The sequence below is a fragment of the Erinaceus europaeus genome, chromosome 10 (genome assembly GCF_950295315.1).
Source record: "Erinaceus europaeus chromosome 10, mEriEur2.1, whole genome shotgun sequence".
Lineage (NCBI taxonomy): Eukaryota > Metazoa > Chordata > Mammalia > Eulipotyphla > Erinaceidae > Erinaceus > Erinaceus europaeus.
The window spans coordinates 19,229,073-19,247,994 of record NC_080171.1 but is presented as its reverse complement, the minus strand read 5'-3'; the positions used below and the strand labels follow the sequence as shown (position 1 = coordinate 19,247,994).

At 41.1% G+C, this 18,922-nt stretch overlaps 1 protein-coding gene across 4 annotated transcripts in view; it reads right to left on the bottom strand.

Annotated features, from left to right (window-relative positions):
* The window catches only part of UBAP2 (ubiquitin associated protein 2), an 88,281-nt gene that overhangs the window by 55,723 nt on the left and 13,636 nt on the right, over positions 1–18,922 (bottom strand). For all 4 annotated transcript variants that reach the window (XM_060199282.1, XM_060199281.1, XM_060199284.1 and 1 more), the window contains exons 2-3: positions 6,000–6,139; positions 1,207–1,284 (exon numbers count right to left, since the gene is read on the bottom strand). In XM_060199282.1, coding sequence (XP_060055265.1) covers positions 1,207–1,284; positions 6,000–6,098 — 177 coding nt within the window. In that variant the 5' untranslated portion in view covers positions 6,099–6,139. The remainder of the gene's footprint in view (positions 1–1,206; positions 1,285–5,999; positions 6,140–18,922) is intronic.

The following is an 18,922-nucleotide window of genomic DNA, read 5'->3' as shown; positions in this document are numbered from 1 at the left end:
AGCAGGTCTGCAGGTGTCTATCTTTCTCTCCTCCTCTCTGTCCTCCCCTCCTCTCTCCATTTCTCTCTGTCCTATCCAACAACAATGACAACAACAACAACAATAACTACAACAATAAAACAACAAGGGCAACAAAAGGGAATAAATAAATAAAATAAATATTAAAAAAAAAAAGACAGGGATAGATACTATAATGGTTATGCAAACAACTCTCATGCCTGAGGCTCCAAAGTCCCAGGTTCAATCCCCAGCACCACCCTCAGCCAGAGCTGACCAGTGCTTTGGTAAGAAATAATAATAATAAAATAAAAAACACACACATAGATATCTCAAACTGCACATAGATCAGAATTTGTTCTATAGTTTTTACCAAGTCATACTGTGGCCTTCTAAAAATATTACCATTAGTACAATGAAAGCAAGAACATGATAAAGGACAAAAGGCTTCATTGTAGAGCAAATACCACGTTTTTCTTTTCAGATATAAATAATGTTAACAATAGTCCAGGAGGTGGCACAGTGGATAAAGCACTGGATTCTCAAGCGTGAGGTCCTGAGTTCAATTCCTGGAAGCATGTACCAAAGTGATATCTGTGGTTCTTTCTCTATCTTCTTAATAAATAAATAAAAATATTATTTTTTAATATTTATTTCCTTTTGTTGCCCTTGTTTTTTTATTGTTGTAGTTACTGTTGTTGTTGTTGTTGTTGGATAGGACAGAGAGAAATGGAGAGAGGAGAGGAAGACAGAGAGGGGGAGAGAAAGATATAGACACCTGCAGACCTGCTTCATTGCCTGTGAAGCGACGCCCCTGCAGGTGGAGAGTCGGGGGCTGGAACCGGGATCCTTATGCCGGTCCTTGCGCTTTGTGCCACCTGCGCTTAACCCGCTGCGCTATCCGCCCAACTCCCAAAAATATTATTTTAAATAATAATGTTGACATTTTCACAAATGTCTAGGTCAATATTCATACACACTAGTAATACAAAGGTCCTACTACCAAAAGGATAAATGCATTCAACTCCTTTATTCTAGCCACTGATCAAGGTATCTAATGACAACTACAAATTCCAACTAATTAAAATTTAGCAAGAAGTTCTTATGCTTTAAAATCTCTGAACTACTTTTGTAGGTACAATGAAAACAGATTTAAAAAATAATGGTATTATTTTTTAAATAATAAAAAACCCTTTGCCAGAAACATACCTGTTTAACTTTAGTTTCAAACTCCGAGTCATTTTTATCAAAGATCACTTGAGCGAGACGCATCTGTTCAGCAGTTGCCTGGAAAGCACATAAAACTGTGAAATTTTTGTGCACCCAAAAATCAGGCTAGATGCCAAAGTCTTGTATAAATAAAGTCCCAAGCATGACAGCAATACTAATTGAATTAAAAAAAAAAAGCACACTGAATGTGTGCCTCTTGAAACACACACAGTCTGTTCCCTAAGATAACCAAGCGTGCATCAGATTCAATAGTGCACAATGGTGTACAGATCCCATTCTGTCCTTGTTCATCTTTATTAGCCATGTGACTCATCTGAATTTTCTCTCCCTTAGGGAGGAGCAGCTAACATCAAAGAAAGTGGAAGAACAGAAATCAGTCAGAAGACAGGATGCAGATTCCATCTGCTGCCAAAAGAGCAAAAAAAAAGCTTTGCTCTCAATTTAAAAAAAAAAAAGGGATCCTGAAAGTACATTAAAATATACATATAGGGAGTCGGGCAGTAGAGCTGCGGGTTAAGCGTAGTGGCACAAAACGCAAGAACGCAAGGACCTGTGAAAGGATCCGGTTCCGAGCCCCTGGCTCCCCACCTGCAGGGGAGTCGCTTCATAAGTGGTGAAGCAGGTCTGCAGGTGTCTCTCTTTCTCTCCCTCTCTGTCTTCCCCATCTCTCTCCATTTTTCTCTGTCCTATCTAACAATGACAACATCAATAACAACAATAATAACTACAACAATGAAAAACAACAAGGGCAACAAATGGGAAAATAAATTAATATATATATATATATATACATATACATATAAACAAAAATGGCATCTTGGTCACTTATGAAAGTAAGTCTGTATCATAAAATTATTTTATGACTTTTAAAATTGTATTTATTTAATTTGAAAAGGAAACAGGATAAAGTGAGAGGAAAAGGAGACGTAGAGATACCTGCAGAAGTTTCATCACTTTCAAATTTCCCTCTGTGGGTGCAGGCCAGGGGCTTGAACCCAGGTACCTGTACACAGCATTGTCTGCACTCTGCTAGGTGCACTGCCACCTACCTAGCTCCCTACAGAATTATTTTTTTAATATTTATTTATTCCCTTTTCTTGCCCTTGTTTTATTGTTGTAATTATTATTGTTGTTAAGCACACCATGTGCGCTTAACCCGCTGTGCTACCGCCCCCACGTGTTGGATTCTTAAGCATGATGTCACAAATTTGATTCTTGGCATTGCATGTGCCACAGTGATTGTCTAGCCTATGTGTACGCTCTCTTTGCTATTAATAAATGAATGCTTTTTTCTTAAATAAAATTTAAATTATATTTTATTTATTTTAAAATATGAGTGAGAGAGAGAGAGAGAGAGAGAGAAGAGACAAGAGCACTGATGCTCAGCTCTGGTTTATGGTGGTGCTGAAGATTTAACCTGGGATAGCAGAGTCTTTTAGCATAACCATTATGCTGTCTCCCCAGCCCCCAAGTCTTTTTTTTTTTTAATTACTCTTTAGAGTGGAGGAAACAGCATAATAGTTATGCAAATGAAGTTCATCCCCCAGGCTCAACCCCTGCCCCCACCACCACAAGCCCCAGTTGCGCTCTGGCAAAAATATAATATATATTACTCTTTAAATTCAACTTGGAGTGAGTCCCCAGCAACAACAGAAATATCTTGGCAAGATATTTTTAAAGAAAAAAACTTACAAACATAAAAATCAATCACCTCTGCAATAAATTTTTTTCAACTGCTTTTTTCATCAAAGTCCTTTTTTAAAAAAATCCATCAAGGAGGTGCACCTAACAAGCACTCACATTACAGTGTGCAAAGACCCAGGTTCAAGTCCTTGGTCCCTACTGCAGGGGGAAAGCTTTACAAGTGGTGAAGCAGGGCTATAAGTGTCTGTTTCTCTCCTCTATCACCCTCTCTCTCAATTTTTCTCTACCCAAGTATAAATTTAAAAATATCTTTTAAAAAAATCATCAAGGGTGTGGGAGAAAACTCATTTGGTAATGTGAAGCGACTCCCCTGCAGGTGGGGAGCCTGGGGCTCAAACCAGGATCCTTATGCAGGTCCTTGCGCTTTGCTTTGTGCCACGTGCGCTTAACCTGCAGCACTACCGCCCACCTCCCAGGGCTTCCTTGTTTTTAAGGGCAAAGAAGCACCAACCTCTGTAACTTATTCTCAAAAGGTTAAGAAAAAAAGCTCTCTCTAGTTTCTCCTTTGTATAGAAGGGAGAAAAAGAAAAAGTAAGTTAAAAAATATTGACCCCTGAAGACATGTGGTTGGTTAAAACTCCAAAGTTTGTTTTTTTTCTCTTTCTCCTTTCAAATGAGATTCGGGACTTACGTAACTGGTAAAAAGACCCTGGGCAGGGTGGCAGCACAGCTGGCTGAGCACTCAATGAAATGAATCCAAGCCTCTAGTCCACATTTGCAGGGGAGAAGCTTCTCAAGCACAGAGCAGTGTTGGAGGTGTCTCTGCTGCCCTCTCCCCCTCTTTCTCCACCTTCTCTCTCAATGTCTGTCTCTGTCCAGTTAATTAAGTTTTTAAAAAGAAAGAGACCCAACTTTTTATTAATTATTTGTTTTAAAACTAAGAGCAATAAAGGTCAGAACACAGGGATCAAGCCTAGGGTCTCACTCTGTGGTCTTCCCAAATACTGTTTTATTGAGAATCAAATTAGAGCACAGTTTAATCTCAAACTATGTTACCTCAACAATTCATATCCCAGAACCCCCTACCATTGGACACAGGAATTGGTCATTAGACATCTTATAGAATAAGGCTCTCTATCTCCCCACGCCCCCAACTTAAGGCTGCTTGCTTAGGGAATATTTCCCAATGTGGGATTAATAAACAAATGAACATTAACAATTATTCTAACATACATGCTGCTTTTTAAAGAAGTCCTCACACTACTTTTTATATAAAGAACCCTCCCCATGTCTCAGTAGGCATTTTTTCTTTCTAGTTAGATAAAACGAGCCATCCCTTAAGTGTTCACGTAGAGGTTGACAACAGGTTACCACTAAACTCTTAATGATAACCTTTAGGAGGAAAGTTACTCTTCCTTCTTTAGTCTGGAGACTAATTCTCTGGAAGTCAGCCCAAGGACTTTTGAGCAGAAGGTGGAGAATGTGGACATTCCATACTGGCCCTCCTTTAAAAGATTATACTTTTAATCTTTACTGATTAGAAAAATACAGTAATACAAGGTCTGTTTTAATTTAATTTCTTAGTAGACTGGTAGAATTGTCCCTACAATTATTTACAACTTGCTCTGTATTTCTTTTCTCCTAAGAGGCTATTCATGAGGGCTAATAAAGTAGCTAGCTCGCTTGGATAGTGTGCTACCTTGCCATGTGTACAAACTGGGTTCAAGACTGGCCCCCACAGAAGAGCATGGTTCCAATATCTTTCACCCTCTCTCTCACTGCCTCTCCATGTCTATTAAAAAAAAACAAAAATAAAAACGGGGTCAGGTGGTAGCATAGCATAGCAGGTTAAGCGCACATAGCACAAAGGACCGACTTAAGGATCTCAGTTGGAGCCCCCGGCTCCCCACCTTCAGGAGAGGTCGCTTCACAGGTGGTGAAGCAGGCCTGCAGGTTTCTGTCTTTCTCTCCCACTGTCTTACCCTCCTCTCTACAATTATCTCTGTACTACCCAACAATGACGACAATAATAATAACCACAATGACGATAAAAAAAACAAGGGCGACAAATGGGAGAAGAAAAAAGAAAAGCCTCCAGGAGCAGCGGATTCGTGGTGTAGGGACTGAGCCCCGGCAATAACCCTGGAGGCAAAAACTGGAGGAAAGGGGTGGACAGCATAAAGGTTACGCAAAGAGATTCTCAAGCCTGAGGCTCCAAAGTCCCAGGTTCAGTCCCCCACACCACCACAAGACAGAACTGAGCAGTGCTCTAGTGTTAAAAAAAATCTGGCACAGGCCAGATTTAAACTCCCAGCCCCAACTTGCAGAAGATAAGCAGTGTGCAGCAGTACTGCAGGTGTTTTTCTTTCTCCCTCTATCAGGAAAAAGGAAGGGAGAAGGGAGGGAGGGGAAAGAGAGGGTGGGAAGAGAAAGAAGAATGAAGGAGTGAGGGAGGGCAGGTCCCTGGGAACAGTGGAGTTGTCATCAATCCTGATGGTGTAAGTGTGGGGTGGGAACAGGGGTCCGAGAGGTGGCACAGTGTATAAAGTGTCGGACTCTCAAGCACGAGGTTCTTCTGAGTTTGATCCCCGCAGTACAAGCACTAGAGTAATGTCTGCTTATTTCTCTCTCCTCCTATCCCTCATTAATAAATTAATATTTTAATTTAAATTAACATGGTTCTGAATCTGATCCTCCGATGGCACTACAGTGATGTTCTGGCTCCCTCTCTCCTCTCTTACAAATAAGTATTTTCAATTATTGCCATCAGAGTTATCACTGGGGCTTGACAGTAGCACTATTAATCCACTGCTCCTGGTGGCCCCCTTTTTTCTTTTTCCTATTTTATTTGATAGGTCAGAGAGAAATTGAGAAGGAAAGGGAGAAAGATACCTACAGACCTGCTTCCCTGTTCATGAAGCATCCTCCTTGTAACTCCAACCCAGGTCGTGTGTGGTAGCTAACATGTGCGCTCAACTCATGTGCTGTCACCCGGCCCCCAATAGATATTTTTTTAAAGCAAAAGTTCGAAATCAGAGGTTCCCTAAAAGGGAGGACATGAAAGCATATATACACCCTTAACTTCCTTAATTCCAAATGAAGCAAGAAAGAGTTCCCCAACAACTTACTTGTACTACTTGTTTCTGTAACTGTGTTGTCTGTGTCACTGAAATCTGCGCTTTTTCCCGAGCACCTCTGGAGCGGTCACTGTTCACTGAAGTCATCATATACCGTATATACAAAAGAATGTATGTACAAAACGGAAAATCTGCAAGAAACCAGATTATCATGGTCAGCACAATGTGCAAAAAATAGTGAAAACAGGGAGTCGGGTGGTGGCGCAGTGGATTAGCGCAGGTGGCGCAAAGCACAAGGACCGACGTGAGGATCCCAGTTCAAGCCCTCTGCTCCCCACCTGCAGGGGAGTCACTTCACAAGCGGTGAAGCAGGTCTGCAGGTGTCTGTCTTTCTCTCCCCGTCTTTCTCTCCCCGTCTTCCCCTCCTCTCTCCATTTCTCTCTGTCCTATCCAATAACAACGATATCGATATCAATAACCACAACAATGTTAAACAACAAGGGCAACAAAAGGGAAAATAAATAAAGATTTTTAAAAAAATAAATAATAGTGACAACAGAGATAGAAGTCAAAAGCTTGAGATAAAAGAAACAAAAGTCTCTAGAATACAACCTCTCAAGGAAGGAACTTATCTGGACAGTGTGCTGCTTTGCCATCTATCTGCACGACCCAGATTCAAGTGCTGTTTTGTTTTTTCCTCTCTCCCTGCCTTCCTCTGCCTCCATAAAAAGAATAAATACATCTTAACAACAATGATAAAGAATCACAATTTCCTATTTTCCCAGCAACTCTGAATTTCACAGATGCAATTTTAAAGTTTATGGTTTATAATTTTTGCAAGACCAAGAATCTCAAACATCATCAATTTTAACCAGAAATCATCTCACCACTTTATGTAGACACTGGTAGGTACACTCAGATCTACCTACCTCTTCCTATTTTATTTGAACACAAAAGTTACATAGGTCCAGCCAAGATTTCACCTGGCAACAATTTACTTCAAAGGATGTGTTACTAAGGAGCCAGGCAGTGGTGCACACTGTTGAGTCACACATTATCATGCCCTAGGACCTGGGTTCAAGGCCCCAATCCCCACCTGAAAGAAGGGAGTTTCAGAAGCAGTGAAGCAGTATTGTAAGCATCTTTCTCTCCCCCCACCCAATTTCTGTCTTATCAAATTTTAAAAATCTAAAAAATAGGGAGGGGTGCAGGTGGTAACACATGGGATTAAGTACACAGAGTGCAAAGTGCAAGGCCTGGAGCAAGGATCCCAGTTCAAGTCCCCAGCTCCTCACCTGCAGGGAGGGTTGCTTCATAAGCAATGAAGGTCTACAGGTATCTTATCTTTCTTTCTCTCCTTCTGCCTTTCCTTCCTCTCTAAATTTCTTTCTTTTTTTTTTTTTTTTGCCTCCAGGGTTATTGCTGGGCTCGGTGCCTGCACCATGAATCCACTGCTCCTGGAGGCCATTTCCCCCCCTTTTGTTGCCCATGTTGTTGTGGTTATTATTATTGTTGTTGTTGATGTCATGCGTTGTTGGATAAGACAGAGAGAAATGGGATAGAGGAGGGGAAGGCAGAGAGGAGAAGAGTCAAAGGACAAAGAGAAATTGAGAGGGGGTCGGGCAGTAGAGCAGTGGGTTAAGCGCACGGCGCAAGGACTGGTGTAAGGATCCGTGTTCCAGCCCCCAGCTCCCCACCTGCAGGGAAGTGGCTTCACAAGCAGTGAAGCAGGTCTGCAGATGTCTTCTCTTCCCCTCTTCTCTCCATTTCTCTCTGTCCTATCTAACAATGACGACATCAGCAACAACAATAAAAAAACAACAAGGGCAACAAAAGGGAAAATAAATAAAATAAAAAAGAAAGATAGACTTCTCTGCAGGTGGGGAGCCAGGGGCTCGAACCGGGATCCTACTGTAGGTCCTTGTGCTTTGCGCCACGTGCACTTAACCCGCTGCGCTACAACCCGACCCCCTCTCAATTTGTCTTTGTCCTATCCAACAACAAGAGCAGCAGCAGCAACAACAATTGAAATAAACCCTAAAAGCAAAAATTCATTAAATTAAAAAGATAATATATTGTTTAATTTTTTTTAATTACCTTTACTTATCTATTGGATAGAGACAGCCAGAGATAAAAAGGGGAGGGGATGATGAGAGGCTGAAACACAGACACCTGGGGGCCAGGTGGTGGAGGCACCTGGCTGAGCACACATATTACAGTGCACAAGGACCCAGGTTCGAGCCCCCAGCTCCCCACCTGCAAGGGAGTCACTTCACAAGCAGTGAAGCAGGTCTGCAGGTGTCTATCTTTCTCTCCCCCTCTCTGTCTTCCCTTCCTCTCTCCATTTCTTTTCCAGCAATGATGACAACAATAATAACTACAACAATAAAACAAGGGTAACAAAAGAAAATAAATAAATAAATAAAGACAAGAGTGTGTGTGTTTTCATAGTTATTAAATGGAAAGCACATGACTTTAAGTGGAAAATGCCATTCAAATACGGCTATAATGGCCAGGGATCTAACTCGGTGGTAGAGCGCTGCACTGTCTCTTGAGTTTGATCCCCCAACACAGCGTACGCCATAATCATCTCTGGTTTGTGTGAACTCTCTCTAAGATAAATGAATCTAAAAAGTGAGCAACTTCAGTAACAGTCAATTTGTACTAACACATTTTTGGATTTAAACACTTTAAAGGGGGCCAGTTGGTACTACACCTGGTTGAGCACAAGTACCCAAGTTTGAGTCCCCAGTCCCCACATGCAGAGGGAAAGCTCTGCAAGTAGTGAAGCAGTGCTGCAGATGTCTTTCTCTCCCCCTCTACCAACACTTCCTTCCAATTCCTGGCTATCTCTAGCCAATAAGTAAATAAATAAAGATAATTTTTAAAAATCATTTTTTTAATTGCCCATGTTCAGTAGGGAAGCAATTACAGAAGCCAGACCTCCCACCTTCTGCACCCCATATTGGTCCTGGGTCCATACTCCCAGAGTGATAAAGAATAGGAAAGCTATCCAGGGAGGGGTTTGGATACGGAGTTCTGGTGGTGGAAACTGTGTGGAATTGTACATGCCCCTCTTATCCTATGGTCTTGTCAATATTTCCATTTTATAAATAAAATAAACATTTTTCAGTTTTTATAGCCTTGTGACAAAATGTTATCAATTACCTTAGCATGAACATTAAGAAATTCTTTTCAATCCATACTGGATGATGAATACATGATTATGCTATAGATAATGGCCCTAATTCCATGGATAGATCACAACAGTTGTTTTGTGAAATATAGAAATACTATTGCTCACTTTATGTTTATGTTGTGTGAAAATAAGCAACTGTCTGTATATTGCACCAAAGTAAAAGACTCTGAGGTGGGGGGAGGGGAGAGTACAGTTCCTGGAAAAGGATGACACAGGACCTAGTGGGGGGTTGTATTGTTATATGGAAAACAGAAATGTTATGCATGTACAAACTATTGTATTTACTGTTGAATGTAAAACATTAATTCCCCAATAAAGAAATTTTTAAAAATTAATCCCTCAATAGATGGGAAAACGTTAAGAAACTAATAAGCACCATCTCTTAATTAAGGTTTATTGCTCTGGGTTATATGATATAAAAAGCTTTACAATGGAAAAGTATTTGGTGGGAGTTGGGCAGTAGCGCAGCGGGTTAAGTGCACATGGCACAAAGCACTAGGACCTGTGTGAGGATCCTGGTTCAAGCCCCTGTCTCCCCAAATGTAAGGGAGTCGCTTCACAGGTGGTGAAGCAGGTGTCTATCTTTCTCTCCCCCTCTGTCTTCCCCTCCTCTCTCCATTTCTCTGTCCTATCCAACAACGACATCAACAATAACTACAACAATAAAAACAACAAGGGCAACAAAAAGGAAATAAATAAATATTTTAAAAAGAAAATAATCTGGCATAAATATTGCAAATAAAATCCTAAAAGAAAAAAAATGTAAAAGACTAGTGATGGTCCCAGACTTGCCTCAAAGGATACTGGCTTCAACAAATTCAAACTAGGTTATTTTCTCTTTTTTTTTTTTTTCTTTAGTTAACTTTTTCTTTTTTTAAAATATATTTTTAATACTTATTTATTCCCTTTTGTTGCCCTTATTGTTTTACTGTTGTAATTATTGTTGTTGTTACTGTTATTATTGTCGTCATTGTTGGATAGGACAGAGAGAAATGGAGAGAGGAGGGGAAGACAGAGAGGGGGAGAGAAAGACAGACACCTGCAGACCTGCTTCACCGCTTGTGAAGCAACACCCCTGCAGGTGGGGAGCCGGGGTCTCGAACTGGGATCTTTATGACTGGATCTTTATGCCGGTCCTTGCGCTTTTCGCCACGTGCACTTAACCTGCTGCGCTACCGCGTGACTCCCCAAACTAGGTTATTTTCTATCAATATAGGTCTTCATACTAACTGAAAAGTCAAAAAGACTGAATTCCTTCTCTTTAAAAAAAAGGGGGCGCACATGCGTGTGTCATGCGCATTTGTGTGTGTGTGTGTCTGTCTCTCTCTCTCTTATGTTCACTGCTTGGGCTCTACATCCATGTAATCTTACATGATTCCATTGCTCCTAGCTGGCTCTTTTTTCTTTCCTTTTCTGTTCTAGTTGATAAAGGAATAAAGAAACAGGCGAGAGACACAATACTCCCTGTGAAGCTTGCCATGCAGGTGCTCCTATGTGGTGACCTGGCAGCTCAAATCTAGGTCTTCTGACATGATAATGCATGCACTCTACTGGGTGACCTACATTCCTACCCTCTAAGTCTTTATACTTAAACTGTGCAAGAAAAAAGCTTCCAGGGTAAAAATGGGAGTTTTCAGGGCAAGTACGGGGCTGAAAATGGGCATTTACAAAGCTCAGAAAATAAATATGTTAAGTCAATAAAAGTATGCTTCAACATATATTTCCTTAATCTCACAAAATTTCTAGAGACAGCAAATTCATAAATCAGATAAAAGCTTCAGATATCAACACCTATATAATTTGTTACCACCTGGGGGGAAGCTCACTGGGGACCCAGTTCAGAATAATGGATAAGGAGCTAAGTTGGTGTACAGACATCGATTCATGTTACAACAAATGTCTTGTAAAGCATTATTCCTGCAATAAAATGATCCAAAAGGGTAGCCTAGTAGGTAGTGCAGTGGTTAAGACTTTGGGTGCTCAAGCACAAGGTCCTGAGTTCAGTCCTCAGCAGTATATATACCAGAGTGATGCTCTGCTTTTCTCACAAATAAAACCTTAAAAAATTAAAAAAGATGAATTTATGTCCCATTCTTTACAAATATACAGAATTCGTAGAACAAATTTTATACACTTTTTGGGGGGAAAACTTCATTGCTACCAAGAAAGTGTGAAAATGAAAGGCTCACAGACTTTTATACCTGAGTTTCCAAAGTCGCAGGTTCAATCCCTTCGCTACCATATGCCAGATATGAACACTGCTATGGTAAAGTTTTAAAAAATGAAAAAAGTAAAGGGCTTGAGGTGCCAGGTTCAATCCCTGATAACCACCATAAGCCAGAGTTGAATAATGCCTGATTAAAAAAAAAGTGGGGGGCCAGGCAGTGGCACACCTGGTTAAGTGCTCACATTACAGTATGCCAAGACCCAGGTTCAAGCCCCTGGTCTCTACCTACAGGGGGAAAGCTTCACAAGTGGTGAAACTGAGCTGCGGGTGTGCCTATCTTTACCTTTCTTTCTTTTTTTTTTTTTTTTAAAGATTTTATTTATTTATTCATGAAAAATGATAGGAGAGAGGGAAAGAACCGGACATCACTCTGGTACATGTGCTGCCGGGGATTGAACTCAGGACCTCATGCTTGAGAGTCCAAAGCATTATCTACTCTGCCACCTCCCGGACCACATCTTTACCTTTCTATTTCCCCCCTCCCCTCTCAATTTCACTCTGTCTCTACCCAATAACAAAATTTTTTTTTCATTTTTGTTTTAATTAGAAATCAACAAGTTTGATAAAATCCCCATGCTGCATGTGTCAAAGTGATGCTTGGGATTCTTTCTCTCCCATATGTAATTAATATTTTTAAAAAGTTAACAATTTTGGCAGTCGGGCTATAACGCAGCGGGTTAAGCACAGGTGGCGCAAAGCACAAGGACCGGCATAAGGATCCCGGTTCGAACCCCGGCTCCCCACCTGCAGGGGAGTCGCTTCACAGGCGGTGAAGCAGGTCTGCAGGTGTCTGTCTTTTCTCTCCTCCTGTCTTCCCCTCCTCTCTCTATTTCTCTCTGTCCTATCCAACAACGACAACAACAATAATAACTACAACAATAAAACAACAAGGGCAACAAAATAGAATAAATAAATAAAATAAATACTAAAAAATAAATAAACAAAAAAATTTAAAAAGTTAATTTTTAGTGTGGCAGACTCGTAAGTAGGAGGTCCTAAATTTACCCCCCAATCAACAACTTTAAATAACATACTGTCATTTGGTGAAATTCTCTGTCCCCTTCTGAAGAAACAGAGCTGTGTATAGTAAATAGGAATGCTTCTGCAATAAGCACACAGTTGCCAGACTAGAGAATTTAGTTTACACTTGTGTTCCATTCCCTTTATCACTCTCCACCCACATGAGTTCCACTATCCTGGAATAGGTTCCAACTGAATTCTTAGAATAGAGACAGACAAGAGCAAGAGGTTCTAAAAATAATCCAGTAGAAACTCAAACATACATACCTCGGGTTCTTGAACACTAGACCTACATTTCAATCTATCCTAACAAAGTTTAATATCTCATTTAAAGTAAGTCAAAGATGCAACAGATTTTAAAGTTTAAAGTTCGTTTTGGGACAGGGTAGATAGCATAATGGTTATGTAGCGACTCTCCAGTCTAAGGGCTCCAGTGTCCCAGTTCCACCCCCTGTACCACCAAAAGCCAGAGATGAGCAGTGCTCTGGCTAAAAATAAAGTTTTTAACCACTTCAAAAAAAAAAAAAATCAACAAAATATGGAAAGCTTCCTAGACTGTTCAAAGTACAAAAATGGTCTAAATGACTTGAAATACAAATAAATCAGCAAAGCTAACTGATTTGATAAACTACAAAGACTTCTCTAGAAGGGACATTTACAGAAAATGTCATACTAACTTTTTCCAAGGACTTTTTGGAAGATAAACTGCTTCAGTTTAACAGCTGAGTTCTTAAGGACCTCCAGAGTTTAGAAAATGGTTTACACACCAGTGTTTCTATTTAAGTTACATTAAGGAAATAACAGAAACTTGTAAGGTGACCCTAAAACTATCTACAAAATCATGTAAGTCACACCCTAAAAGAAAAACAAGGATCAGGGAGCTTAATTTAGCCCATTAGAGCAACAATTTATATGTTGCTATAAATCCAGAGACAGGTCCAATCTCCTCTATCACCTTATAGCAGACATGAGCAGGGCTCAAGTGTCCCCTCTTTTTTTTTTTGCCACCAGGGTCATTGACGGCAGCATTATAAGGAGCAGCCATTTTCCTCTTGTTTGTCCCTTCTATTTTTATTTAATATGGCAGAGAAATTAAGAAAAAAGGGAGAGGGAGGGAGGGAGAGGGAGAGAGAGAGAGACGCCTGCAACACTGTTGCACTGCTCATGAAGTTTTCCCCTGTAAGTGGGTCCAGGTGGTGGTGCACCTGGTTGGGCTCACGCATTAAAGTTTGCAAAGACCTGAGTTCGAGCCCCCAGTCCCCACCTGCTCAGGGAAAGCTTCATCAGTGGTAAAGCAGGGCTGCAGGTGTCACTCCCTCCCTACCACTCCCTTTCCTTTCGATTTCTGGCTGTTTCTATCCAATACATAATGGTGATTTTTTTTTTAATTAAGGGGGGGGCTGGGCAGTAGCGCAGTGGGTTGGGCAAACATGGTGAAAGGACTGGCATAAGGATCCCAGTTCAAGCCCCCGGACCCCCACGTGCAGGAGGGTCGCTTCACAAGAGGTGAAGCAGGTCTATCTTTTGATTTCTCTCTGTCCTATCCAACAACAGCTATAACAATAACAATAAAAAAAAAAGTGCAACAACAGGGGCAACAGAAATGGGAAAAATGGCCTCCAGGAGCAATGGATTCGTGGTGTTGTCACCAAGCCCCAGCAAAAAAAAAAAAAAATTAAGGGGGGGGCCAGGTGGTGGCACATCTCGCTAAGTGCACACACCACGACGTGCAAGGACCTGGGTTACAGCCTCGGTCCCCACCTGCAGGGAGGAGGCCTCATGAGTGGTGAAGCAGGGTTGCAGGTGTCTCTCCCTATCTCCTCCTACCCTCTCAATTTCTCTGTCTCTATCCAATAATAAATAAATGAAATTTTTTTTAATCTTTTTTAAAAAGAGGGTCGGTGGTGGTGCAAATAAAAGGGGGAGGGCAGAGACACAGCATAATGATTATGCAAGGAAATTCTCATGCATGAGATTCCAAACTTCCAGGTTCAATTCCCCACATCACCATAAGCCAGAGTTCAACAGTACCTTGGTGAAAAGAAGTGAGGGTGAGGGAATTATGGGTGTGGAATCATCGTGAAGGCACCAAAACAAACAAACACAGAAAGCAGGAGTCAGGCGGTAGGTAGCGCAGCGGGTTAAGCACACGTGGCGCAAAGCGCAAGGACAGGTATAAGGATCCTGGTTCAAGCCCCCAGCTCCCCACCTGCAGGGGAGTCACTTCACAAGTGGTGAAGCAGGTCTGCAGGTGTCTCACTCTCCCCGTCTCTCTGTCTTCCCCATCTCTCTCGATTTCTCTCTGTCCTATCCAACAACATCATCATCAATAAAAAAGGGGCAACAAAAGGGAAAATAAATAAATATAAAAAATTTAAAAAAAATACAGAAAGCAGTTGGTGAAGAGGCACAGAGCCTCAAAGCAGAGGTTCCAAGTTTGAGTCCCAACATGGCATGTGTCAGAGTGATGCTCCGGCCCTCAGCAATGCATACTGCAATGCTAGGAGTCTTTTCTGTTTTGTTATTTTCAATTTTACTTCCTATGTGTTCTTGACTCCTTTCCTATGAGATTATCAATATTCTCAACTTTATCCTACAAAGGATCTTTTTTTTTTAACTGCTAGAGGGAAAAGGATGAGTTTAAACTCAGAATGCTGGTGAGATAGCAAAACAGCTATGAAAAATGCTTTTCAGGGAGTTGGGTGGTAGTGCAGGTTAAACGCACATGGCGCGAAAGCGCAAGGACCGGTGGAAGGATCCCGGTTGGAGCCCCTGGCTCCCCACCTGCAGGGGAGTCAGTTCACAAGCGGTGAGGCAGGTCAGCAGGTGTCTGTCTTTCTTTCCCCCGTCTGTCTCCCCTCCTCCTCTCTAGATTTCTCTCTGTCCTGTCCAACAACAGCAACATCAGTGGCAACAATAACAACAACGGCTAAACAAAGGCAACAAAATGGGGAAAAATTGCCTCCAGGAGCAGTGGATTTTTTTTATTATTTTTATTATTATTATTATTATTATTATTTATAGAAACAGCCAGAAATCGTGATGGGAAGATAGAGAGACAGAGAGACACCTGCAGCACTGCTTCACCACTCATATAGCTTTCCCCTGCAGGTGGGGACTGGGGACTCGAACCTGGGTCCTTGCACACTGTACCATGTGTGCTCAATCAGGTGCACCACCACCCGGCCCCGGAGCAGGGGATTTGTAGTGTAGGTATCAAGCCCCAGAAATAACCCTGGAGCAAAAAAAAAAAAAAAAAAAGCCTTTCTTCCCTGAGGCACCAACAGGTACTAGGTCCAATCTCTAGCACCACCATAAACCAAAGCTAAGCAGGGATATCAATAAATAAATATAAAAAATAGGAAGCTGAACAGTAGTGCAGCAGGTTAAGTGCAGGTGGCGGAAAGTGCAAGAACCAGTGTAAGAACCCCATTTCGAGCCCCCAGGTCCCCACCTGCAGGGGAGAGTCACTTCACAAGCAATGAAGCAGGTCTGCAGGTGTCTATCTTTCTCTCCCCCTGGGTCTTCCCCTTCTCTCTCCATTTCTCTCTGTCCTATCCAACAACATCAATAATAACTACAACAATAAAACAAGGGCAATAATAGGGAATAAATATTAAAAATAAATAAATATAAAAAACACTTTAAAAAAAAAAAAGAATGTTGGCTGACTTGAGAGGCCCAGAGGGACAAGAGTTAGCTGACATTCCCAGTCAGAAGAGAGGAAGATAGCTAGGGGTGCTGAGGAATGCTGGGCCTCAATTCCATGCAGCTCAACTGCTTGGGTCTGTGTGCCAGGAGCTAACCAAGCTGATACTTTTATTCTCCACAGCTGTTCAGGACAAGCAGCTGGTGGACAAGATTGAACTCCCTTACAAGGTGTGGCCAACAGGGAAAGCACGATGCTATGTAAGTGCTACCCTGTGTGTATCGTCAGCCCAATAAAATGCAAGCTGATCAAAAATTATTGCAATGGGGAGTTTTGCAGATAGCATAGCTGAAGCATACAACTCTGTATTCCTGAGACCAAAGGTTCAATCCTCAGCACCCCCATATGCTACAGCTGAGTAATGCTCTGGTCTGTCTCATAAAAACTAGTCAACAGAGGTCACACACAGCTCACACACACACACAGGAAAGCACGTGCTTTACCACGCTCAAGAACTCGTGGAAACCCCATTTGGAAGGACGATACAAAGGGAAAGCGGCATTAAAGGAGGGGTGGGACTGTGGTGTCTCACCAGGGCTCTGTCACTCCAAACTTGAAAGTTTTCATCCATTCATTACCACATTTAATTTGTTTTGACTTTGGGGTAAAGTGACATCTCTGCTAATTATTTCCATATAATAAATTGCAAATGACTGCTAAAAGTGATTAAATAATAATTATATGCTTTGCATCCAACAAAACTCTACATAGCTTTGATTTTTACATAAGGCAGATGGCCTATTTTAAGTTATTCTTACTTTTCACTTCTCTGCACAAGCCATTTAAATTATCCAGCAAACAACTGTTAAAAATAAATATTTGAGGGACCGGGTTGGTGGCGCACCTGGTTGAGTGAACATGTTATAACGTGCAAGGACCTGGGTTTGAGCTCCCGGTTCCCACCTGCAAAGGGAAAGTTTTGTGAGTGATGAAACAGGGCTGCAGGCCTCTCTCTCTGTCTCTCTCAGATTTATTTTATTAATGAGAAAGACAGGAGGAGAGAGAGAGAGAGAACCAAACATCACTCTGGCACATGTACTGCCAGGGACTGAACTCAGGACCTCATGCTTTAGAGTCTAATGCTTTATCCACTACACCACCCCTGGACCACTGTCTCTCTTTTTCTTTATTACCCTCTTCCCTCTTGATTCTGGCTGTCTCTATCCAATATATAAATAAAGATTAAAAAAATAAATAAATAAATAAATAAATATATTTTGACAACTAATTTAAAAAGGCTCAACAGACTTATTATTGAGCAATCCCAAGACTACTATCTCTACTACCATGAATAAAAAAAAAAATACTGATTTTTTTCTTAATTTCAACTCAGTTTTTCTGCAACCTTTCAAGTCTGCAAGTTTACTTGCTCTTGAGGACTGGAAAAAAAAAAATACTTTGGTGTTACTCTAATGGCATCCTTATTATTTCACTCATGCTGGAAGAAATTTTTAAAGTGCCAGTCAGTTACCTAAAGAATGTATCTATCAAGTGGCCAGGATGTGGCACAGTAGATAAAGCGCTAGACTCTCAAGCATGAGGTACTGGTTAACTCCCTGGCGGGCAGCTCATGATCCAGCATTATGTCTGGTTCGTTCTCTCACTGCTTACCTTTCTCATTAATAAATAAAATTTAAGTATGTATCTATCAAAAGATAATTATGTGATTTATATAAATGTTAACACACCTGTCACTTATGCACCAATCTGTTTTCATTCAAATATCAAATTCATTCTTTACATCTGCTATATAAACCTGTTCAATGCTTCCTTTCACAAAGAATCTCAAAAACAAAGGCTTAGACAAATCATCCATCAAACACTCCTGGAAACTTATGTTCTATCTTGTAAGCAATGACTACTTTAACTATTTGTCCAAAAGAACACTTATTGCCTCCATCTGCTCACCAAATACCTCAACTTAGTCTTGTTTCCATTACCCTCTCAATCCAACAGTTAAAAAAAAAAAAAAGGGAAGGAAGGAAGGTAGGTACTTCCACAGGTAACCACTGATGTCCTAATTATCAAATCTTTCTTCTGGTTTTATGATCTGATTTTCTGGTTAATCAACACACACTTCATAGCTTCCTTCCCTTTCAGACACACTATCCTGATTCTGTTCACAAATTCTCAGCATCACATTCTTACCCCATCACAAAATGTTTTAACTTCATTTTTTAGCAGACACTTCCCCGCAACTAATGTGTTATCAGCAAAAATAGTTATCTTTGACATCAAAGCAAAACTAGAAGTCTCACAGTGTACTGCTTTGCCATGTGCACAAGTCAGGTTCAAGTCTGGCCCCTGCCATATTAAAGAGGCCTCTGTGCTGTGGTTTCTTTCCCTCGCTGCCTGCCTTGCTCTTTCTGTCTCAAGAAGTCAGCCAGCCAGGGGTGTTAAACCCCCAGAAAAAGCTAAAAAAGAAAAAGGCCAGGTCAGAGACACACACCTAACTGTCTATAAGTGATATCTACACATACTTGTGTGGAATTCACTAAAAGCCTTTTTTTTTATTTTTTAATTATCTTTTTTATTTATTGTATCGAAACAGCCAGAAATTGAAAGGAGGTGACAGAGAAGGGAGACAAAGAGACAACTACAGCCTTGCTTCACCACTCCTGAAAGCTTTCCCCCTGCAGGTGAGGAACAGGAACTTGAACCTAGGTCCTTGTGCATTATTACAAAGTGTGAGCCCAACCAGGTGCACCACCACCCAGCCCTTTAAAAACCATTTCATTTGAAGACTTCCAAGGTATTATTCAAGTGCCTCAAAACCTTTTCAGTGTCACCATTCTTCCTCATCTATTTAAGTCATAAAG